At 44.0% G+C, this 25,418-nt stretch overlaps 1 protein-coding gene across 3 annotated transcripts in view; it reads left to right on the top strand.

Moving 5' to 3' along the window:
• Positions 1–25,418, top strand: part of PDE7A (phosphodiesterase 7A) — an 88,185-nt gene that overhangs the window by 54,984 nt on the left and 7,783 nt on the right. For all 3 annotated transcript variants that reach the window (XM_038766439.1, XM_038766436.1, XM_038766437.1), the window contains 4 exons: positions 14,069–14,220; positions 15,399–15,462; positions 20,055–20,150; positions 22,656–22,756. In XM_038766439.1, coding sequence (XP_038622367.1) covers positions 14,069–14,220; positions 15,399–15,462; positions 20,055–20,150; positions 22,656–22,756 — 413 coding nt within the window. The remainder of the gene's footprint in view (positions 1–14,068; positions 14,221–15,398; positions 15,463–20,054; positions 20,151–22,655; positions 22,757–25,418) is intronic.

The following is a 25,418-nucleotide window of genomic DNA, read 5'->3' as shown; positions in this document are numbered from 1 at the left end:
ATCAAAAAGCAGATGGGGTCACAAAATTCCATTCCAGGGGACAGGAGAACATCACTTGCCGGCAACTGAATGGTCCATTTTTCCGTTGGCTTGTATCCTATGGAGTGGCAGCCGGCTCTAGATTCTGCATGCTAAGGCACAAGATCACTTGGATCCATGGGCAGTAGAAAAAGAAGTTTCACGAAAGAATCCCTGCCTAATTGCTCCCAGGCTAGGGGCTCCTCCCATTTCTATGAAAAAACAAGCAAACCAAGAAATCTAATGGGCCTGACTTCTGAGCTTTCACAATAAGAGCCATAAGGGAGCTTATAGAGCATGGCTTCCATTTGGGGCTCTTCCCAGAGCATCCTATCTCCACCTTGTGAGTGTGCTTTTGTGTGTTCTCTCTCTCCCCTTCCCTCCCTCCCTCTTTATCCTTCCCTTCCCTTCCCCCTTCTCTCTATCCTCAACTCTCTCTCCCTCTCTCTGACCCCTTCAATTCCCCACCCACCTACCCTTAAAGATTGTGGGGGCGAGGCTACTGGCTTCGAACTCCCAGGAGATTTAGCCTGCTTCAACCAATGACCTGGTTTACAGTGATGGTTTTTACCTAAGTGCTCTGCCTGCTCTGTGCTGTGCGTTGTTCTTTACGTTTTCCATCTCTGAACAACCATTGTTGAGCCTCAGTTCTGCTTCTTTACGTTTCTTCTCTTTGCTCCTTTCTCCATATTCTGGGTTTGGAGCAGTGGGATCCAAGCATTGAGAAGTTGCTCGAAGGATAAAGGGAACAGTAAAGCAGTGAGTTGAAACAAACTCCCAAAGCTCCTCCTCTGCCTATCCCACTATTTTGGGCACCCATTTGATGCCACTTGGCTCCTCTTGCTGAAAGACTGCTAGTTTCCCAGGGATCAGCCACCCACCAGGTTAACTATCCCAGGGTTCAGTGAGTGTCCTAACTGGTAAAACTCCCAGATCTGTGGTTCTCTACAGGGAGAGGTTCAGACCTTTTGCTTTTAAGAGTTGGTAAGGTTAAACTAAGAGCAGAACTTGTAGAAATCTCTTGGTGGTCCAGAGGTCAAGAGCATGTTTCTTCTGCCTTTCAGCTCTCCAGTGATCTGTTTTCCTTTCTCTTAAGGTGAATCACAGTAGGCTGCTCTGGAACCCTAGCAGCCCAACACTGAAAACAACTGTTTCTTCCTGGGTTCAGTAATTGGTGATTCCCCTTCTGTGGTGAGGTTCAGAACTATATTTATTCTTAGAACTAAGTCATTTCTAGCTTTGTGAGACAACCTAAGATTCTGGGATCGAGTGGAATTGTAGCTCAGGACAGAGTTAAAATGTAGTCACAATACACAGGTTGTATTCCATGTAAATGTGGTTATTTGGTGAAGGGTTTAATTGTGTGGTACTTTTTGCCATTTACTTATGTACAATTAGTTAGGATTCTTTCCAAAATTAGCTCCAAGGTGATGGGCCGAACATGACAGAGTAGTAAAAAATTACACTGTAACCCTCTTCCCCCAAACACACACACACACACACACACACACACACACACACACACACACTCTCTCTCTCTCTCTCTCTCTCCCCCCTCTCCCTCTCTCCCTCTCTCTCCCTCCCTCCCTCCCCCCCCTTTCCACTCCCCCCAGCTTCCTCTGACCTCTGCAGTTTTCCTGTCCCACTCATCCTAATCTCCTTGGTCCACTCCTATGTGTGTTCCTAGTCCCGTAATTTATTTCTTTTTCAGTTCTCAAGATGTGGTCCTTTTGAATAAATCACTTCAGGCCACTAGTGCGAAATATAAAACCTTAGTTAAAACTGCTTCAAGCAAAAGCAGCCCAGAAACAGCAGGTATCAGTCTAAAGGTGTTGAGGTAGAAGGGCCTTGTGCCATGTGTTGACTTGTTTTTCACTTACTGTTTTACAGTTCTCCAAGTAAGGGTTCAGCCACCAATAAGACTACAAAGTTAATCTTGCTCCAGCAGCTGAACCCCTCCTGTCTCTATTGCAGTGCAGAAATCACATTGAGAAGTCGGGAGTTGTGTGGTTGGTTTCTCTCCTAAAAATGAGGTGACAAATCATTCAATACTGTTTATTTGGGAGAGTACAATACCATAGAATTAGTAGACACATTCTCTGCCCTCATGGAGCTTAGACTGTAGATGGGGAGACAAAATCCTAAAATAAATTGCAAGAAGAGGGAAGCAACAGTGTTTAAAGAATGTACCTATATGCTTTGGGTCCCCAAGTGCTTAAGTGATGTGGAAGTTGGTGGGGGGAAGAAAGATTAATCAGAGAAGAGGATATGCAGGAGGTACAATTTCAGAAAGAAGCAGCGTGGCTCAGTGGAAAGAGCCCGGGCTTTGGAGTCAGAGGTCATGGGTTCAAATCCCGGCTCCGCCAATTGTCAGCTTTGTGACTTTGGGCAAGTCACTTCACTTCTCTGGGCCTCAGTTCCCTCATCTGGAAAATGAGGATTAAAACTGTGAGCCCCCTGTGGGACAACCTGATCACCTTGTAACCTCCCCAGCGCTTAGAACAGTGCTTTGCACATAGTAAGCGCTTAATAAATACTATCATTATTATTATTAGAAAGGCTTTGAAGTTGGGGGGTTGGGGGCAGTGGTCTGTTGGATGAGAAGGGGGAGGGAGTTTCCAGCAGAAGGGAGGGACTGAGAAGTCATTCATCATTCAGTTTTATTGATAGGGCGCTTACTGTGTGCAGAGCACTGCACTAATAGGGAAAGTACAACACAACAATAAACAGTGATATTCCCTGCCCGCAATGATTTTATATTCTAGAGGGAGTCCTTGGTGAGAGAGGTACAGAAAGCCAGCCAACAGATTAGAGGTTAGTAAATGGGTTTCCCAGTGCCTCTCGTACTATGTGATGTTTCCATGGTTAGCAGGTGACCTTCTTTTTACACCATCTTTGAACTGCTTTCATTATAAGGTTGAAAGAAATGAGGGTAAATAGGATCCTGTCATGAGCCATGGTTGTGTTGGGTGTAGAGCTCCCTCTGATGGTCGATAGTGGAACTACTTAGTGACTGTGAAATCCTTAGGAAGTTCCCAGGGATTCTTTGTATCAGTCTAATCAGTCGGTTGTACTTATTGAGCACTTACTCTGTGCAGAGCACTGTACTAAGCGCTTGAGGGAGAGTACAGTATAAATAATAATAATAATGTTGGCATTTGTTAAGCACTTACTATGTGCAAAGCACTGTTCTAAGCGCTTGGGGGGATACAAAGTGATCAGGTTGCCCCACGTGGGGCTCACAGTCTTAATCCCCATTTTACAGATGAGGTAACTGAGGCTCAGAGAAGTTAAGTGACTTGCCCAAGGTCACACAGCAGACATGGGGCGGAGCCGGGATTCGAACCCATGACCTCTGACTCCAAAGCCCGTGCTCTTTCCACTGAGCCACGCTGCTTCTCTAGCATGAAGTGTAATATCTAAAGGGTAATATTCATAAATGTTTAATGTTAAGCATTTTAATCGATCAATCAATCATATTTATTGAGCGCTTACTGTGTGCAGAGCACTGTACTAAGCGCTTGGGAGGTACAAGTTGGCAATATATACCCAACAGTGGGCTCACAGTCTAAAAGGGGGAGACAGAAAGCAAAACCAAACATACTAACAAAAGAAAACAAATAGGATAGATATGTACAAGTAAAATAAATAGAGTAATAAATATGTACAAACATATATACATATATACAGGTGCTGTGGGGAAGGGAAGGAGGTAAGATGAGGGGATGGAGAGGGGGACGAGGGAGAGAGGAAGGAAGGGGCTCAGTCTGGGAAGGCCTCCTGGAGGAGGTGAGCTCTCAGTAGGGCCTTGAAGGGAGGAAGAGACCTAGCTTGGCGGATGGGCAGAGGGAGGGCATTCCAGGCCCGGGGGATGATGTGGGCCGGGGGTCGATTTTTTAACATTAAAAAAGCTTCTCTCTCAATCCTTGATTTAAGATGACAATCGAAGACCTCCCGCTTGGCACATAACTTGTCTTTATAGAATTCTCATTAAGGGTTCCCCTTTCTGTGTGCTCTATAATGTCCTGTAACATAATGCCTCAGAGCTTTGTTCAACAGGTGGGTGGAAGCCACTGACTTTGGAGACACAGCCCACACCTCCGCACACAGCAGTCACCAAGCAAGCAAGCACCTGGTCCCTCCCTGCCCAGGCACCTGTTCCAGCCCTGGGAGCCAAACCCTAGGTAGTGTTACCAGTGGATCCCCAAATAGCCCTTCAAAGAGAAGAGAACCCAGAAGCAACTTAAGGAAGAATGTTTGGATGGGGCTGAGGTTTCCTGATGCGAGATAAACAAGGAGAGTGAGGGAGTGAAGATGAGTTGGGCGTGGATTTATGCTTTGAGAGGGGAGGTTGGATAGGGGATCCAAATGGCACATGTTAGCCTGGGCTAGGTGGAGTTTATTTGGAGATCGGTGGTCTCTGCAGGGACCCTAACTCCCCCATTCTTATTTCTTCCCATTCTATTTTTCCTGAATTGTCAGGGCTGTGGATTTGGGAGGACCCCTCCTCTTCCTTGTTCTCTGTCCTCAACTGAAAGACTAGAGAGTAGGGAGAAACCTTGCTGGGATCTGGTGATTGCTTATGGTCATGAGGCAAAGTGGTCACCCATGGGAGTGTTCTCATATGTCACCAGTGGATTAACTACACTTGTTCCTTGCTAAAAATATGAAGGGTGGTATCGAATGTGTACTTAGGCAACTAAAGCTCTATAACTCTTTGCATTTGCATAGCACATGTCACCCAAATTGTCATTTTAATTGGTTTTGCCCACTGATGTAGTGAAATTGATAGTTGTTAAATTTGGATTGATTGATGTGATGTGAGAAGATGTTCCAAGCCAGAAGGATGAGGTGGCAACTGATCGGTGACAAGAAAGATGGGACTGAAGTACAGTGAGAAGGTGGGTGTTAGAGGAGTGAAGTCTGCGGGTTGGGTTGTAGTAGGAGATCTGTGAGGTGAGGTAGAATGGGGAGAGCCTATTGAGTGCATTAAAACCAATGGTAAGGAATTTCTGTTGGATGCGGAGAGGGATGGGCAACTATTGGAAGATTTTGAGGAATGGGGAGGCATGACATGCACGTGTTTTTTTAGAAAAATGATCCAAGCAGCAGATCGAAGTATGGCCTGCAGAGGGGAGAGATGGAAGGCAGAGGGAGGTCAGCGAGGGAACAGATGTAGTAGTCAAGATCGGGTATGATAAGTGCTTGGATCAGCGTGGTAACAGTTTGAACAGAGAGGAAAGGTTGGATTCTAGGGATATTGTGATAAGGCGAAGAGAGAGAGAGAATGTGCAAAACCTTAGTGTGTAAGCTACAACCATTTCCATAGTACATATGGAAGTGGTTGCCTTTAATCCATAATAACAATAATGGCATTTATTAAGCGCTTACGATGTGCAAAGCACTGTTCTAAGCGCCGGGGGAGGTTACAAGGAGATCAGGTTGTCCCATGGGGGGCTCACAGTCTTAATCCCGATTTTACAGATGAGGGAACTGAGGCACAGGGATGTTAAGTGACTTGCCCAAAGTCACACAGCTGACAGTTGACAGAGCCGGGATTCGAACCCATGACTCCTGAGTCCAAAGCCCGTGCTCTTTCCACTGAGCCACGCTGCTTCCATGGCTAGAGCTGGTTTCTGCAGGGCCTGTTGCTACTCGGGGCGTCTTTGCCACGCAGGCAGCCCAGTGCCTTTGCTGAAACTGAATCCCATCTGAAGAGCAGCCAGAGAGTCTCACATTTCTCAGTTCTGTGGTTGGAAGTTGTACCTCACCGTAGCCTTACAACACTTTTGGCCTGCCTTGTCTGCAGCACACGGTCAGCGGTTCATTGAGTCCTGAGGTGCTTTATTTTGTACAGAGCACATGGTCACTCACGTGGAACTGCATGGCAGTGAGTGTGGCTCACTTCTCTTCTGGGGCATCCTGGTGACTAGCCCCTAAATGGCAAGTGTGGCTCAGAAAAATGATGCTCGTGGGAAGCAGGCCGTGGTGTCTGGGGTAGCTTTCATCCAGAGCTCAACGCCATCCTGGCGCCATATCCTGCCAGCTCCCTCAAGGATACGTTGATCTTTCTCCTTTGCTTTGCTACTTAATTGATTTTCTATTTCTTTCCCTTTATAGATTTTTTCAGCAGTGTGCTATAGAGTTAGCTGAGTCTGGGGATAGCTTTTAGCTTCTTATTGTCAATAAAAATCTCGTTCTGATTTTGAATGCCCACAGAGTGCAGGCTTGGATCTGACCTTGCTGTCTTCAGGCTAATCTCCTGCGGATCAAGTGATTCCGTAATCTGTTCCACATCACTTTGCATATGCATTTGAAGAGGGAAGACACCAGCGCTGAAAGCTTTTAAAGAACTGCTCTAGAACTTCTGATGACCCTTGAGTGTTTCCCAGAGCTCTGAATCCGGACAACACTAGTTTTCAAATATTGTGTTCTATCCAGGAGCTCTATTGAGCAAAGTGTATTTATTAAAAAGGGATCAAATCTATACCTCTGCCTGACTCCGCTTGTGGATCATTATGATGCTCTGTAGTGATCCACAAGTGGAGCTGTGGATCTCATCATCCTCCCACCCAAACCGTGTTCTCCCCGCAACTTTCCATCGCTGTAGAAAACACCACCATCCCTCCTCATCTCACAAACCCTAAGCCTTGGCATGATCCTTAACTCATCTCTCTCAATCAGCCACACATTCAATATGTCAAGAAATCTGGTGGGTTCCACCATCCTAACATCTGTAGGATCCACCCTCTCCTCTCCATCAGCTACCCCGCTGATCCAAACGCTTACCATATCCCACCTTGACTACTGCCTCGGTCTCCTCGCTCACCTCCCTGCCTTCTGTCTCCCCCTTCTCCAATACTTCCCTCTGCTGCCTGGATCATTTTTCCAGTGCTTAGAATGGTGCTTGGCACGTAGTGAGCGCTGAACAAATGCCATCGTCATCATTCTAAAAAAAAACAAAAAACAACTCAGACCTGACCAGTTTCCTGAAGTAACTCTGGAATCTTGATAAATTTGGGGTTGCCACACTTATTTAGACTGCCAAGGTCCAAGCTCACTGATGGTGTCAAATGTTTTTTTCAGTTTGAGTACAACACTGAGATCTAAATCGTGGTCCTTGTGTGCGGCAGGGCTTATCGGTAAGACACAACTGACAGTGCTGTATATTAACTGGTCCCGAAAGATCATGGCTTCGGTTTTGTCAAGAGTGGCGAGTTGAGAGATACTCTAGTAGTTGCCACAGTCTTTTTTCAATTCTTCTTGAAATGGATGATGACTTGATGTCTTATTGGTACTGTATGATGTTAAAGAACTCACAGTTCAGCGGCGCATGGCTGGAAAGGCCGAGTCAGGAGTATGCAGACAGGTAATTTTAGCGTTAGCTTGCTTTCCTGGCTTGACTTCTAATTGATTCTGGAGACTAGGTGACTGACAGTCGGATCCACAGAGCCTATTGGCCCTGCATTCCCTCCAACCTGACACCCATCTCCCTGGACCTTATAGGACACACACCCCTGCCGGAGTAGCAGTGTGTGGGACAGGGTTGCGTTGTTGCGTTGTGAGGGGCGGAAAAGCTAGATATGTGTGTGGATCAATGAAGCAGACGTGTTGATGAGGTCCTCGGGATGGGGTCAAAACAAGAACTAGTTCTGTCTGGCTCCAAAATTGTTAATCCCTTCTGAATGGCATGATTCCCATTAATATTGACTTGGCATTTAGCATTAAGGCATCTAGACTGTGAGCCTGTTGTTGGGTAGGGATTGCCTCTATTTGTTGCCGAACTGTACTTTCCAAGCACTTAGTACAATGCTCTGCACACATTAATCGCTCAATAAATACGATTGAATGAATGAATGAATGAATTTGTAGATTCACGTAAAAAAACAAAATGATTCTAGTAGTGGTTTTCCAAAACGCCCTGAACCTTTTCAGCGACATTCTTTACCTCTGAGGATGGCCAGCAAAGCTTTGCATAGGCTTGTAAAATCGTGTTTGAGGGCTTTAGTGATATTTGAAGGCTATATGTCCATTGTCCTCTAGACCATAAGCTTGTTGGGGGCAGGGAACGTGTCTACTAACTCTGTTAAATTGTACTCTCCCAAGCATTCAGTCTAGTACTCCGCACGCACAGTAAGCGCTCTGTAAATATGAGCGATAGATCAATTCAGCAGACTTTCAAATACCGTAATGGAGAAGGTGGACTTCTGATCTGGAAAGCCCCAGGAGTAGAACAAGTACATTATTTTGAGAGTCCTATTTAGGTCTCAGAAGTCACCATCAGGAGATTGCAACATCTAGTAAGTAAGTAACCTTTTAATAGCTCCTTTCCTGGAAGACTACAGTGCTCAGTGTTCTGTGAACACACACAGACCTCTCACCTACTAAAGCCTTCAGCTTCCCCCCACTCAGTTCTCTTCTTGATGTGGTCATCAGTTATAAAAATTAAAGGCAGGGACCGTGTCATTTAACTCTTTTGTACTTTCCCAAGTACTTAGTCCAGTGCACCGTACATAGTAGGTGCTCAGTAAGTACTACTGATTGATTACTTGACTGAGTACTCCTTATAGCAGTCTTGTTCATTTTACTATGAAGCTAGAAAGGCTTGCCTGACAAGTGGTTCTACTCCTGTCCATCTGAGAAAAGCTAGTCCTTGGACTTAGGATGACAACGAATTCATTTGAATTAGAAATAGTAATAGTAGTATTTTTTAAGCACTGTGCTAAGTGCTGGGGTAATCAGGTTCGATAGCATCCTTATACCACATGGAGCTCCCGATCTAAGTGGGAGGGAGAACAGATATTTCATTTTCATTTTGCCGTTGAGGGAACTGAGGCACAGAGAAGTTAAGTGACTTGCCCACGGTCATACAGCGGGCATTTGGACGAGTCAGTATTAGAACCCAAACCCTCTAATATAATTCATATATTTGACTGGATTGAGTACATTTTAACATCCCCCAAATTTATGCCAGATTACTCATTTTTCATTTGGAAATTCCCTCGCCTGCAAGGATGTGAAGATACCGAATCCTCATTACTGCCATGTGCCAAGGAAAGATTCTGTGTGTATTTAGAGATATCATTTGCTTCCGTAGCTGTGAACTTGAGAAGCAGCGTGGCTCAGTGGAAAGAGCCCGGGTTTAGGAGTAAAAGGTCATGGGCTCAAATCCCGGCTCTGCCAATTGCAGCTGTGTGGTTTTGAGCAAGTCTCTTAACTTCTCTGTGCCTCAGTTACCTCATGTGTAAAATGGGGATTAAGACTGTGAGCCCCATGTGGGACACCCTGATCACCTTGTATCCTCCCCAGCGCTTAGAACAGTGCTTTGCACATAGTAAGTGCTTAACCAATGCCATTATTATTATTATTACTGCGGTGCCACACTTGAAACGTTGTTCTTAAAATGTGTTCTGTTTCTGTCTTCCCTGGTTGTCACCATGTCTGAACTTAACATGAGGAAGCTGCTTGAGTGTACTGCTGTCATCCATTCTCAACACCCATCTCGTATAGGGGAATTATATTACTTTGGCCATTGCTTCCTTGTGGTTTGACTGTCTGTCCTAGGATTGTGGTGCTTGTGATTCTGGCTTGTCATTAGATAAGTATGGCATATGAGGAATTCTGGTGAAATGATTGAGAAATCTGAGGGAACTTCAGCGGGAAGGTCTGATTTTGGTCACCATGCAGAAAGGCAGATTGCCGTGAAACTCAGTCCCGTGTTGGAAGACTGAGACGGTGTGCTGAAAAAGGATGTGCTGGTCTTCTTATCTGTGTTTTCTTCTCCTTTGTCTAGCCACATGTTGTTGGCCAGAATACACTAATGACTTTTTGTTTTGTGTTATGTAAATCTTCAGGTGGATGGAAGGGTTTTCTGATGTATCAGATCGTGGCCACCCAGAGCCTGGCACTAACATTGTGACCCAGGGCATACCGTAGGGTGATGGTAGCATCTCTGGAGGCCCCAATCTCAAGGATGTTTGATAGTGATGGTAGCTTATCAGGGTAGAATATTTTTTTCTGATCCTCCAGGAAACTTTTCCACCAGCAGCTTTCCAGATCTCCTGTCTCCTCAAGCATGACCCCATAGAATAGGGTTAATTGAATGTAATATAATAACAGTAATAATGGTACTTGTTAAGTGCTTTCTATGTGCCAAGTACTGTTCTAAGCACAGGGGTAGATACAAGCTAATAATAATAATGATGATGGCATTTATTAAGCACTATGTGCAAAGCACTGTTCTAAGCATTGGGGAGGTTACAAGGTGATCAGGTTGTCCCATGGGGGGCTCACAGTCTTAATCCCCATTTTACAGATAGGGAATTGAGGCACAGAGAAGTGAAGTGACTTTCCCAAAGTCACACAGCTGACAATTGGCGGAGCTGGGATTTGAACCCAGGACCTCTGACTCCAAAGCCCGGGCTCTTTCCACTGAGCCATGCTGCTTCTCTAATCAGGTTGGACGCAGTCCCTGTGCCACATAGGGCTCACATTCTCAATCCCCGTTTTCCAGATGAGGTGACTGAGGCCCAGAGAAGTGAGGTGACTTACCCAAGATCACACAGCAGGCAAGTGACGGAGCCGGGATTAGAACCCATGACTTTCTGATTCCCAGGCCCATACTCCCAGGCCAAAGAGAAGCAGTGTGGCTCAGTGGAAAAGAGCACGGGCTTTGGAGTCAGAGGTCATGGGTTCAAACCCCTGCTCTGCAAATTGTCAGCTGTGTGACCTTGGGCAAGTCACTTAACTTCTCTGTGGCTCAGTTACCTCATCTGGAAAATGGGGATTAAGACTGTGAGCCCCCCGTGGGACAGCCTGATCACCTTATAACCTCGTCAGCGCTTAGAACAGTGCTTTGCACATAGTAAGCACTTAATAAATGCCATTATTATTATTATTATTATTATTACTACTCTATCCACTAGACCATGCTGCTTTCTCTTTAAAAAGGGTCAGATGAGGCATTTCATCTCAGACACAACCAGCTACACCGTTAGTGAATAGGTAGCCATAGATTCTCAGTTTATTTTGCCCAGTAGCCACCCCAGATGTTGTTTAAAGTGTGTTTTTGTCAAGCGTACATTCATGTAGAAGTCTTGATGTTCCTTCTACTTTCCAGTTTAGCGCTCAGTAAAACTCATGCCTGCTGTACTTTGTCCAAAGCCATATTTAGATTTCCGTGTTCTTCTGCAGCCAGTCCAAAATTACGCCCGCATTTTAGAGAGTGTTATGGAGGCAAACTACCGTAACTTGACCCTGGCCTATACTGGAAATGCATTTTAAAAGTCCCTGTCTGTCGGAGCTCTGCAGTGCATCTTTTGGGTCGGGCAAAAGTTCCATTCTGAGTTAAGTTTGCCTTAACTCGGTTTCCTTCGGTGGTGTGCCAGTCAGACAAGGGTGGATTGATTTGCCAGCTCCTCTCCATGCCCTCCCCACAAAAATCTGGTGGGAGGGAATAGCCTCCATCTGAGGACAGGCATGAAGGTGATCAGAGCCCATCGGAGAGGCTCTGCCCAAGCTCCGGTTTATTCTGCGTCCCTTCCTCTCCTTGTCAGTTCCTGCCCTTTTAGATGGAATTCAAACATGGAAATTACATGTGAGGCTAGAAATGGCTCTTCCTACTAACCTGGCATGAAACCAGGCTTCCACCCTTGGGCAGCCTCCCGATAAATGGTTTGCTAGCAGTTTCTCAGGGATCATCACCCAGCTGGTGAAGGGCAGGCTGGGGATTTGGTACAGGGCTTTATATTGTAGTTTCCCAAGTGCTTAGTACTGTGCACTCTGAGTGCACAAAAAATACCAGTTTTTTAAATGGTATTTGTTCAGTGCTTACCATGTGCCCAGCACTGTACTAAACACTGTGGTAAATACAAGGTAATCAGGTTGGACACAGTCCAGTTCCCATATAGGGTTCACAGTCTAAGTAGGATTTAGTCCCCATTTTACAGATGAGGTAACTGAGGCACAGAGAAGTTAATTGGTTTGGCCTGCCCACACAAGTGGCAGAGCTGGGATTAGAACCCAGGTCCTCAATTGATGGATTTGATTGGAGTTTGAGTGAGGGAGTCTTCTTCCAGTCCCGAGCCCCAGGGAAGTTCATTTTGCTCATTGGAGGAAGCCAGCTCTGAGAGCTCGTGGTATGGGATTGGAGTGGGAGGCAGGGTGGGGGTCTAATCTAGTGCTCCGGAGAGCTATTTGTGTTATTGCCTTAACAGGAGCCGAGCAGGCTCCTGCCCATGCCCTCCACAACTTCCCGTCTATCACACAGACACCCCTCTGACAACATCAGCAGTCTTTGCAACAAAATGTCCACATGCACTTGTTGGCAAATCCAGCTCTGAAACATGAAGCTTCTTGTCTGAAGCAGTTGAGTCAGACCAGGAGCCTTGCTGTGTTCGGAGAACTGTGAATCTCAAGCCGTGTTGTTTTTCCAACTTCAGGGAATTAGTCCTCCAACTTCTGGGGAGACATTTTGTGTTGAAGAGCTTATTCTCAGTATCAGCCCATGGTTTTATACCCACTCTCCACTCTTACGTACACATAGATGTTAAGTTGAATATTCATTTAATTATTCAGTGATTGTTCTTGTTCCTGCTCCCCTCCTCTCTGTATATAATTTGTCTGCGTATCTCCCTCCATTAGTTTGTAAATCTCTAGAGGGCAAGGTAGTATACCAGTTAAGATGCCAGATCTTAAACTAACATTTTGGAACCACTTTTCTTGGATGTGTTTTTTAAATTTCCCTACAGTCTGCCTTGGTTGGTTAGGGACAGTCCTTTCTGCCTGGACACAGAAACATGGATAAGATGACACCTAGACATCTAACTCTGTGGTTCTGTACTTCTGTACAGAGTTACCATAGTAACCTTTTCAACAGTTTTGCTTTATCATGTTGGCTAAGCTAAAGAAACTTTCCCTTCTAAATTGGCTGGATCAGTCTGTTGAGGGAAATGTGGGGAATCTTCCTTTTGGAAAGATAAAACTTGAACCAGGGAACAGGTCTTAGATAAGCTGATTTTTTTTTAATGGCATTTGTTAAGTGCTTACAATGTGCCAGACAGTGTCTTAAGTTCTGGAGTAGGTACAAGTTAATCAGGTTGGACACAGTCTCTGTCCCACATAGGGCTCACAGTCTTAATCCCCATTTTACAGGTGAGGTGAGACACAGAGAAGTTGTTAATCAGTCATTTATTGAGCGCTTGCTGCGTCCAGAGCGCTGTATTAAGCCCTTGGGAGATTACACTGTAACAGACACATTCCCTGCCCACAGCAAACTTACGCTCTAGAGGAGGAAACAGAAATTAAGATAAATAAGTTTCAGATATGTTAATTAAGGCTGTGGAACTGGGAGTGGGGTAAATAAAGGGAGCAAATCAGGGCGGTGCAGAAAGGAGTGGAAGAAAAGGAAATAAGGGAAGGCCCTTTGGAGGAGATGTGCCTTCAATAAGGCTTTGAAGGTTGGGAGAGTAATTTTGTCAGAAATGAAGAGAAAGTTACTTCTCCAAGGTCACACAGCAGACAAGTGGCAGAGCCAGAACTAGAACCCAGTTCCTTCCGACTTCTAGCCACGCTGCTTTTGTAATGTTGAGGGGAAAGGCTGCTGCTGTTCTGGTAATGTAATTTAACATGGTATTTGGGGAGGGCGTTCAATAGAATGCATTTGAGATTTTTATATTAATTCATTGGCTGAAGGAGACACCTAATATGCCTAACAAACAAATCTCATTTTCTTCTGTGTCCCTGAGAGGTAAATAAATGGCAAGTAGTGCTATTGATATTGGAATTGGAAAGTTGTGGTTCGCTTGGGCTCCCATGGAAAATAACTGATGGAGTACACATAGTCTCTTGGCTAGTTGGGAACTTAAACTATTAGTGGAGGTACCTCAGGTAGCAACTCTGTTTTAGCATATAAATAGAATTAATTAGAGTGTTAGAGTAAAGAATGGCTCCTAGAATATAAAATACCGGTAGAAGCAGAGTGGCCATGTTTTTCCTCTGGAAACCTTGTTTTGAGTTTGAATATTGACTCATTTTTTTATTTATTCTCTAGCACATTCTGAAATTGAAGTCTCCGTGTCCGCAAGGAATATCAGAAGACTATTAAGTTTCCAGCGGTACTTTAGATCCTCTCGCTTTTTCCGCGGTATTGCAGTTTCAAGTTCTTTAAACATTTTAGATGACGATTATAATGGACAAGCCAAGGTAAGTAAAATTTCTTTTGGAACTGACGGAAAATTTTAGAACAGATTCAGTCAGAATGTTTTTCCTTTGTGCGTTGCTGTATTGGATGCTGCTAACACGTGTATTTTTTTAAAATCTACGCCACGCTGGGAAGTTGCTTTCATTAGAGCATCTTATAAAGGTGTAATTACCAGAACCATAGTAGTCTCTTCTTAATATCCCCAAGTTAAATGTTTTCAATTTAAGCAGAAACTGAGGGTGTGAGTATTTTAATACCCAAGAGTTGGTGAAAGTATTTGTTGCTGTTGTTGGTAAACAAAGTAGCTGTCCTTATCTTAAAGTACCCAAATGAGAGAGCCAGGAGGACACAGATATTCAGTAGTTTGTCGTAACTTTAAATTAGGTAAAATGACCTGGAAAGATTTTGGCAAAAAATATTTCCCCCACCTATATCACTCCCATTGGATGAATTGACAGACCCTCTAGGCTTGGGCTATGCTTATGGGGCTAGAAACCATGTTCGTCAGATTAGTTTCACTTCACAAGTATTTATTAGCCCAGCTGAAACGACTACAGATACATCAAATGCTAAATTTACACTGGTCTTAACATAGCTATAAAACAGATCAATCTGTTATCTTGAAGATAAAATGAAAAGGGGGTTCAAAGCTATCTAAATATTGTCGTTGGATCCCTGTTTTGGAGGACAAATACTATGTGGCTCGAAACCTTTTGCTGTTGTCTTTGCAGTTCTTTTCTGTAGTTAGATGCCATCGCAGTGGTAAATGTTCCAGAGCTGTAAATGTTAATCATTTGATCAGAATCATCAGAGGAGGTAAAAATGAGACTCCCAATTTGAAGAGGGCTATTATATTAATATTTTATGCCTGTTCATTCAATTGTCTAGAATTTGACTGCACTCATATAATTCCATGACTTTAAGTTGCATGTAGAGCTAACCCTAATTAAAGAAATGAATTGATGAGTTTTTACACTGAGTCATTTTGATTCTTTTTTTTTCTGAACTGCCTAGATCAAATGATGGCCTAAAGAGAACTTGGAGTAGTAGTACCCTATTTTAGTACCAAAATCAATCATTTTTCAGTTCTGCTTCCTTTGCTATGAAAGGTGTGCAAATACCTGAAAATGTTGTTTGAATTAAAGTAATTTTCAATGGGAATGTTTGGTTTTGATTTCAGTGTATGCTGGAAAAAGTTGGAAACTGGAATTTTGATATCTTTCTCTTTGATAGATTAACAAATGGTAAGTGAAGACTTTTTTTTTAGCCCACTCTTAAAAATGTAGTTCAAGCTTTCAGTAGTTGACCATAGTAGTGGATTGCCTCTTGGAAGTGCCCTTACTGGGGTTTCGAGGGATCTTGAAATGGTTCCAAATATGGTCTACCTCCCAATAAAGGTGGCAGGGCAAGGGTTCAATCTCAGAGAGCGTCTCAGATTTTTTGCTTTTCCTTCTCGCCCCCTCTTTAAAAGTCTTTGTCAAGGTAACAGATAGCAAGACATCATGAGGCTTCAGATTTTCTTCTGGCATGAGGGGAGGTGTCAGGGACATGTTTAAGAAGCTAGGTGAACTGGGAGCCTAATTCCTTCATAGTCAAAAGACTGCCCTTTCACCTCAAGGCAGCGTTTTTGGCAAAGACCTGGAAGTTTGGCAGTCCACCCTCTGCCCAACAAGTGATAGGCCACGTTTCACCCTTTAGACTATAAGCTCCTTGTGGGTAGGGAGCGTATCTGTCAACTCTGTGGTATTCAAAAAAGATGGTATTTGTTAAGCGCTTATGTGCCAAGCACTGTTCTAAGCACTGATTGTAATATATTCTCTAGAGCACTTTATAACCTCTGTCCACGCAGTTAGCGCTCGTTAAATACCATTGATTTGATTGATTGATCAAGCTTATGACCGCAGCACAGACCAAGTCCCCCAAGTTACCCGGTCCTCTAAACGGATGGAATTTCTGATACTCTGGCAATCTCCAAATACCTTTTTGTGGTTATATAACAAATATCCCCTCATCAACAACAGTATTTGAGCCTGACCTGTAAGCAGAGCACTTAACAGGGTGAACAAAGGAGTGAAAGCCGTGATCCCTGGCCTCCAAGGATCTTACAACCTAACTGAAGAGTCAATAGACAGAAATTGTTGAATGTACAATAGTTGAGTCAGAAAGTAAATAGAATTAAGTGATTGAGATTGTTGTCTAACCCAGTTTTTGCTTCCTTTGCTGATGGATGGATGGATGGCCTTATATGTGGCATTTGTGGGAATGGAATGCTTTTATTCAGTCAGTGTTGAAGGAATGAGCTTGGTCTGTGGTTACCAAATATATTACCAGATGGAGTAATGCTTGGGTTCTCATTCCCATAAAATTGAGTGTCCTGTAAACATTTCTGGGAATTGCACCTGAAGACTCTGTTGGGGAAGTTGATTTCTTAATCTGTGCCCTTTAGGCCTTTCAGATTGTCCTTCTTTGAATATTCAGAGTTTTATCTATTACCATTTTTACATTTTCCTAGGTAATCCTAGCATTTTGCAGTTATTGAGGGAAACATTTAAGCTTGCAGCCTTAATTTTCCAAGGATAAATTTTTACCGGTGGGTGATCAGTCAGCCCTCCTACCTGCAGTTTCATGGATAGAATATTTTGTTCTTTCCTTGTTCTTGCAATTCTCGTTATTACTAAAAGAAATCTTTTCCTTTCCTTCAAATCGTGTACTCTCTAAAGCACTTGAAAAGAAACTTGGTTGTTTCTGTAGCTCAATTTCCATGATGTGCAGCTGTAGCTTGTCAAAGGGGTGGGCCACCCATAGTCCCATCTGTTTGAAAATTGATGTTACAATTAGTCAGTTGTATTTATTGAGCACTTATTGTGCAGAGCGCTGTACTCTTTGGAAGAGCACAATATAACAGAAGTAACATTCTTTTTTGTAAACTATGTGTGGGTGATAGGTGTTTTAAAGGGCCTCATTTCTCGTTACCGTGACATTCCAGCGCTAAGAACAGTGCTCAGCATATAGTAAACACTTAACAAATACCATAGTAATAATTATTATTATAATTATGAGCAGTATGACAATGCTTTGTCAGTAAGTGCACACTGTGGAGCCCAGCTCACTCCAGTTTCCCAGAAGTGCAATAGTATAACCGGATATGAATATCGGAATGTCTCCTGATCAGCCCACTGCTAGGCAGTGGGTTCGTGAAGAACCGTTGGGAAAGTGAATTTTCCGTGTTTGCTTAGGATTCCCTTTTTAACACCCAGGAAAATATAGCCCTGTCCCTGGCTTTGTAACCCGGTTTCTTTTAGCCTACTTTTTAGAGGTATGCTAATAAGAGGATGGATAATCACTACAATTTTCCTCCGGGCTGAAAAACAAAATTGTTTAAAAAGTCTAATTGCCAGCCAAGCACCTTCCATTTCACATACGTGGCTTGTCATCATGGCTTTGTTCAGTGTCTGCGAAGGCGAGCTCTCTAATGCCTTGATGCCTCTGCCCTAAATGGAGGCTGTTGGGAACACCGCTGGGGACCACTGAGGAACCTGGAAAAGAAGCCTGGTACTGGCCGAGACTCTGCCGACATCTCAGTCAGTCATTATTTATTGAGTGCTTACTGTGTGCAGAGCACTGGACTAAATATTTGGAGAGTACAATAGAACAACCCTGCCCGCAACAAGCTTACAGTCTAGAGGGGCTTTTGGCCACTCTTTGAGTTGATTGGCCAGACACTTTTGAGGTATTTGCAGGAGTTTTAGAAAACCAGATATCTCTGATGAGCCAAATTTAACATGAGAAGTTGGAGTCATTACAGCCAATGTGCGCGAGTTCAAAGATCCACCCTTTTCCTGCCGCCGACACTGTTTACCCTCGTCACCTTTGAAAAGCATTGGTGGGCCTTACTCTGGTGACTCTACTGAGATTAAACACAGTCCAGTTTGAAATGTTTCATTATCACCAAATTTACAGTGGGAAAATGAGAAAATTTAGTATACTCGAGATTTCAGCCCAGTTCGCGTATGCCGTCATTTCTGCATATATTTTGAGAAAGTCAACTTCTCTCTTATATACCTCAAAGGAAGGGTTGCTGTAAATAAACTCTTTATTTTGATTTGTGTTATGTCTTCCTCTTTCAGAGGCACACAAACTTGGGCTCTTGAATACACACCAAAATTTGTGTCTTGGAAAAAAATATAGCAACTCCTTTAAGGGGTTATTGAGAGTTTTTGGGTTTTTTTGCCCTGAAACTGAGCAACAGCATTTTGAGTGCCTTTTTACCTTTGGCGGTGCCTGTGCCATGCAGACCAAACCAACATGCTGCATGCAAAGCCACCTGCCACATCCCCAAGCCGGCTCTGGGAAAGTAGTCCTCACCATTTCCACCTGTCTGCAGAGGCCACTTTTGGAAGAAAGTTACCTTTCTGTAGTTGGGAGAACCTCCCTCTTGCATTTACTGCCTTCCTGTGGGCTGGAGATGCTCTCCTGCTTCCAACAGTGGCTTCTTCTGTGATACTTCGGTCCTTTTGGCTAACAGTCTTCACTCCCCATACTGTAAACAGCGTGGCCTAGTGGAAGGAGCAACCACCTGGGAGTCAGAGGACCTGGGTTCTAATCCCGGCTCTGCCACTTGACTGCTGTGTGACCGTGAGAAAGTCACTTGACTTCAGTACCTCAGTTTCCTCAAATGTAAAATGGAGATGAGATTCCGGTTCTCTGTTCTCCTTGGACTGTGAACCCAAAGGGGGTTTGATCCTCTGTCCAGCCTGATCATCTCATATCTGCTACTGCACTGAATCCAGTGCTGGGCACAGTGTGAGCTCAAAAAAAAAAATCTATTATTATTATTATCATCATCATCATTCTGTTAATCCGTAATGCCACTCCAAGCATTGTATCGCTGTCGCTTCCATCATTTTCTTTATTTGCCTGAGCCTCAGCTAGCAATTTCCAACCCCTTCAGGCTCAATTGCGTAAAACGTTCCAAATACCATGGCCTCATTTATTAACAAGAGAACGGGTCAGGCCATGTTTGATCTGATAAGAAATAGACAGATTTTACCAGGATAGTGCCATGGTCACCTGGTGTAGACATGTGCTTTGAGTTGGCATGAAAACACCACCGGAGCCCCACAGCACTTCTGTAGTGTCCTTAAACTGTGCAGTTGTCTCTATCTGTAACTGATTGTAATATCTCTTTCTCCTGCATACTGTTACTTCCTTGTGGGAAGGGCTTGTGTCTACCAACTCTATTGTATTAGACTTTTCCCAGTACTTAACGCAGTATTTGTGGAAGATATGAATTCTTACTTGACCAAGGTCACACAGCAAACAAGTGGCAGAGCTGGGATTAGAACCCAGGTCCTTCTGATTCCCAGGCCTGTGCTCTATCCACTTTGCCATGCTGCTTTTGACTAATTAAGTGTGCCACTTAAAATAATTTAGAAAAACACTTTGCCCTGAATTCATATCATCAATTTGGGATAATGATATCCCAATATGATCCTTGTTGGAGCCCACCTGTCTCATTGCTGCTTTCTCATTCTGAAAAGGAAGCCATGTGTTGAAAAAGAATTGCCTCCATCCCTTTTCATATGAAGAAACTTACAACTCAAAGTTGGTTTTTCCTTGGAAGTAAGATTTAAGGATGTAAGTTTTCCTCCCAGATTCACACCTGGAAAAAAAAAAATGAGTTGAAAAACTTAAAAGTAGTCCAATCTTTTAGGTCTCATTTATGGAAATACATATTTATTTGCTGGATTAAATATAAATGAGTATATTTATAAATGTAAAATATTCAATTTTGTTCTGTTTCATCTGTGTCCAACATCTTTCTCTTTTTTTTTAGGAAACAGTCTAGTGAGCTTAACCTTCCACTTGTTTAGTCTTCATGGACTAATAGAATACTTCCACTTAGATATGATGAAACTTCGTAGATTTTTAGGTGAGCAATCCTATTTGGTTTGGGGGTGATTACCAGATGTGCAATGGAGACTTGTTTGGTTTTTGTATCCAGGGTGTTTGACTAGCAGAGGTTTTGATTCACCCGCGACTCATTGGCAACCGGGAATTTCATCATCATCATCATCATCATCAATCGTATTTATTGCGCGCTTACTGTGTGCAGAGCACTGTACTACACGCTTGGGAAGTACAAGTTGGCAAGATATAGAGACAGTCCCTACCCAACAGTGGGCTCACAATCTAGAAGGGGGAGACAGAGAACAAAACCAAACATACTAACAAAATAAAATAAATAGAATAGATATGTACAAGTAAAATAGAGCAATAAATATGTACAAACATATATACAGGGAATTTAACACGGTCCCGAAATTCTGCTAAGTTGGCAAGGCACCGTCCCGTGATGGATGGGCAGAAGAAAAGAAAAGCGAGTCGAGTGGCAGGTACCATTTGGGAAATTAATAGACAAAGCTGGTTAAAAAGGAAGTATCCAGCCTTCTATTTGGCTCTGAGGCCAATCCCCTAGGTGTACCTCTGGTGACTTGAGCGGTCATCAGGTGACAAGATAGATTTCCCAGCAAGGAGGCCCCGGCCAGCTGCCTGGTCACCGGCATGGAGGCAGTGTTTGTGGTAACACAGCCTTCCTGGGCTCAATGGGTGCTGAGATTGGAAGTTAGGATGACTCCCAGGCAGGCAGTTGCTGCGTGAAGAGCCGAAACTGAGGCATGTGAAAGAGGGGGAGGCAAGGTGAGGGTTTCAAGGTGGTAGGAGAGCAGTGCGTGCTGGGCGACAGTTGCAGCCTGCTGCGTGGTGGCAGTCAGGAGAAGGACTGCTCTTTTTGAAGACTATTTGATGCCTAAAGGCGGTCTTGAAATCAGACACGAATACTTGAGATTGACAAGCAACAGCAGCCCCAGCCAAGGGCAATCTTTTCATGTCCCAGAGGACTTTGCAGCTCGTCTCTACCTGTAAGTAGAATCATCTTGGGAAAAATAGAGTATCCTGTAAATCATACTTTGGGGCAGAGAAAGGTTTCTCGAAAGGCAGTGCCTTTCACTGTACTGTTAACTGCAGTCCTTCTAGGTGGGAGCTTTTCATTTCAAGTGTGGGATCGTAAGGGGAGCGGGGATTTTAGGGGGACCGTGGACTGGAAGAGGACAGGCTTTGAAGAGCGAAAAGGCCCGAAAGCCACCATTCTGGGTCTTTGCAGCCCTGATTGGCAACTCGAGGTGATGTCAGGAACCTGGGATGAATGAGGCTAGAAGTCCACCCCTACAGAGTGGTCAACTATGGCCGCCTCCACCTCCACCCCACCCACACAACCCCTCTTGTATGATCAGCCCAGACAAGATTATGAAGACAGTAATAGTGGGAGTTCTGTGTCCCCAAGTGATACGTGTATCAAGCCACTGAAATAAGAATGTAAATATATCCTAATCCCATATGCATTCACAACTAGGAAAGAAAAGTACTTTTAAATTGTTCTCGAGCCTTTTATTCTTTCCCTCGTAAGTTTTAATTCCCAAATAAAGTGTGGTAACAAAGAGGCGCTTGAACACAGGAAAAGTAGGGACTTAGACCTTGAGCTGTGGTTCACACGTAGCCTGTCCAATCACCCGTGGTGACTCCCAGCCCCCCTCTTTGTTCTGTCAGTTTTGGGGACAAGGCTTCCCCCTGCCCCATTCTCAGAAGGTTCCAGCCTCAGCATCTGGAACGGGACAGTTGTAAAGAGGGCACAACGCGGGCCGTCCGAGGCTGAGGTGCAGGAGGTTTCTCTCGGGTGGATACCAGACTATCATGGTGGGAAAGTGAATGCTCCTGTGTCTGACAGTGCAGGAACCATTTTAAACATAGTCCCCGGGAGCTTAGTCGGGGGCTTGTGTCCCTGGCCTCGGCCCGCGTGCTGATGCCAGCTCCGGGGAGCTGGAGAAGGAGTAAGGATGGTATTGTCCTGGCCCATTCAAACGCAGGTCAGAGTTGTTGAGGCCTTCGCCACTCGTAACTCTGGAAACTGGCAGAGGGCTGAAGCCATAGGGGAGTACAAAGGAGAAAGAGGATGGAGAGGGCAAAATAAGAGACCACGTCTTTCCTCTTTTACCCCACCTTACGCCCCTCTCCCCTCCCACTTTTCCATCTCTTCCACCTTCCTTCTCCTTTCCGATTAGTCCACTTCTCGGATAAATGCAAAGGGCAGAAATGCTCCCGAGATCACACCAGAAAACCAGAATGGAAATGATTTCATTTATTCCTTGGTTCTTCAGGGGAGTGGTTGGGAATGTGGGCATTTGTTTCCTTATATTCTTTTCTCCCATGGATTGTGTTTAACCTTAGTAAATATAAATTGATATTTGTATTTCTGACTTCTAAAATTTCCGCTGTCTGTCTGTCATCATTTGAAATGCATAAATCGGTCAGAGATCTATGATTGTCACTCTGTATTCCCTTCTAAACCTATTCACTGTTCCTTTTTTTTTTGTTTTTGAAGTAATGATTCAAGAAGACTACCACAGTCAAAATCCGTATCACAATGCAGTTCACGCTGCCGACGTGACTCAGGCCATGCACTGTTATTTAAAAGAACCTAAGGTAAGGATCTTTTATGTTGCTCCATTACTTTTGAATATTTACCTTACTGAGTTTCTTCTCAGGATGTATGGCACCTTAGGTTTGTCTTCAGCTATTAGAACTGTGATAATGTGGGACTTCAGCTATGCGCCCTGTATTTTAGAAATCGACAGTCGAATTCAGAATGGGCATCGGATATGAGGTCATCATCATCATCAATCGTATTTATTGAGCACTTACTATGTGCAGAGCACTGTACTAAGCACTTGGGAAGTACAAATTGGCAACATATAGAGACAGTCCCTACCCAACAGTGGGCTCACAGTCTAAAAGGGGGAGACAGAGAACAAAACCAAACATACTAACAAAATAAAATAAATAGAATAGATATGTACAAATAAAATAAATAAATAAATAGAGTAAAAAAATATGTACAAACATATATACATATAGGTCATGTGTTCATTCATTCAGTGATATTTACTGAGCATCTGCCATGTACAAAGCACTGTACATGTTCACGTTTATCATTTTAAATACTATTTTCTCTTAAGTAACATTTCCAGAGCGAATGCCAACATTCTATATATCCCATCCACCCAAATTGATTTTCCTTGATTAGAAGAGATGGATGAAATAAAAAAAAGAAACCCACAATCGATTCAAAAATGCATTTTTCACCATTGATTTCCTTCTGTCAGACTTCCCTTCCTGGGCTTATTCTGCAGCAGCAGTAGAACAATTAGACAAACAGCAGGAGGGGATTATGGTGGAGAAGCCAGATAGGAGAAGAATCTGAAAACTAGATGAAAGGCCCTCATGGCACTAGGTGGGGCATTCTCAGTCAGTAGGAGTGTTTGGACACCCAGGGTCCATGAGGCCCGAAAGCCCTCTGGTTTTTCCATTCCAGGAATGGATGAAGATTGGGGACGACCTTCACCAAGCAATCCGTAGTCCTCCACTCCCTTGGTCAGTACCACCACCACATGGCTGTCAGAGAAGCACCCCCAAACAGTAAGGGGGTCATTTGGGGGCCAGCCAGCCACCCTTCATCCTGAAGCCAGCTGCAGGAAACATGGAGGAATACCCGTTCTCCCTCCTACTTAGACCAGGAGCCCAGTGTGGGACGGGGACTGTGTCCGACCTGATCATCCAGTCTCTGCCCCAGTGCCTGGTATATTGTAAGTGCGCAGCAAAAACCACCTTCTCACAACCGCAGCTTCTCAGGCAGACACATCTCACCGACAACCAGGAGTCCCTTTCTGAATTCAGACACCGAGGTTAGAGCTCTAATTGGCTTTGAGTGGAAAATCGAAACCATCTTAACAAATAAATAGCAAGGACAGACCTAGGATCCAAGATGTCCTTCCATGTCTCTACACTTTCCACTGCAGGATCCTTTCTATCTTCCTGCTGTACTCATTCTTCAACCTCGCCCGATAAATTCCAGCTTTCAGGTTCTCTCCTTCTGGATCTTTCTCTAAGGATTTTCGGCTGCCAGGGTGAAACTACTGTTGATCCTTTGGTGTCCTGTCCCAGGGTCATTCAGTTTCACCTCTAACTTAAAATGGGCCACAGGGCTTCTTTCCCCCTCAATTTATCCAAATCCTCCTCTGTGGTTGGCTGTCTACCTGGTATTTAAACAGATTAATTTTCCCTCAGGGATGGCCTCCTCAGGAATATGTTTCTGCCTGTTCTAGCAACTTCTGAGGTTTTTTTTCCACGGTGAGGAGCTAATTTCAGTGACCAACCAGTCATATTGAGGACTTTCTATGTGCAGATCATTGTACTGAGTCCTTGGAAGAGTACAGTGTAGCTGAGTTGGCTTCCACAGTCCCTGCCCACAAGGAGCATACATCTGGATCATCACAAGACAGCCGCTCCTCCTCCCCTCACCCTATAACTGAGTCAAAAACACTTGATTTTTAGAATCTTGGAAGTGTCCTAAATCCCAGGCAATTTGCTTAACAAGATCAATCAGTGGTATTTACTGAGCGCTTACTATGTGCAGAGCACTGAATGGGAGAGTAAAATACAAGTGAATTAGCAGACATGTTCCCTGCACATAACGAGCTTGCGTCTTGAGGCCAAGCATTGCTGATGCCAAGCATTGTGCTCAAGACTGGGCCAGATGCCGCAATTGTTATAATTATTATTATTATTGATGCTATGCAGTACAATTTTCAAAATTGTAGAACGGACAGCTGTCCTTCTTGCATCCGTACTAGCCATTAGGAATGGACATTCCAAATGCCCTGATTTTTCTCTCGAGTAACCTGTTACACCTGACTTTTCCTTTTAATAATCCATTTCGGACCCAGCATTGAGAATTTATGTAAACCTTGTGTGAGTCGATGGATGTTTTCTACCTGCCCACCTTACCGAGGTGAGGACGGTTATATGCTGACCACCCCCTGATACTCTCCTTTTGTTTGTCTCGACCTGGTGGTCAACTTGCTTTTCCTGGTACTGTGGATTTGGTGAACAATCATGTCTAAACCCTTCAGAATTCATCAACCCACCGTTAACCGTTTTTACTCCATGGGGTTTCTTTCAGACACCTACACCATATATAATCTCAGGGAATAGTTATAAGATTTGTTTTTTTCCAAGGAATCTATTTTGTGCCCTAGGTCGTCGCTAATATGAAAAAGTTGTGAAAACTAATTGAAAGATATAATGA

The sequence above is a fragment of the Tachyglossus aculeatus genome, chromosome 25 (assembly GCF_015852505.1).
Source record: "Tachyglossus aculeatus isolate mTacAcu1 chromosome 25, mTacAcu1.pri, whole genome shotgun sequence".
NCBI classification, from domain to species: Eukaryota; Metazoa; Chordata; class Mammalia; order Monotremata; family Tachyglossidae; genus Tachyglossus; species Tachyglossus aculeatus.
This window is presented reverse-complemented; position numbering and strand designations above follow the sequence as displayed.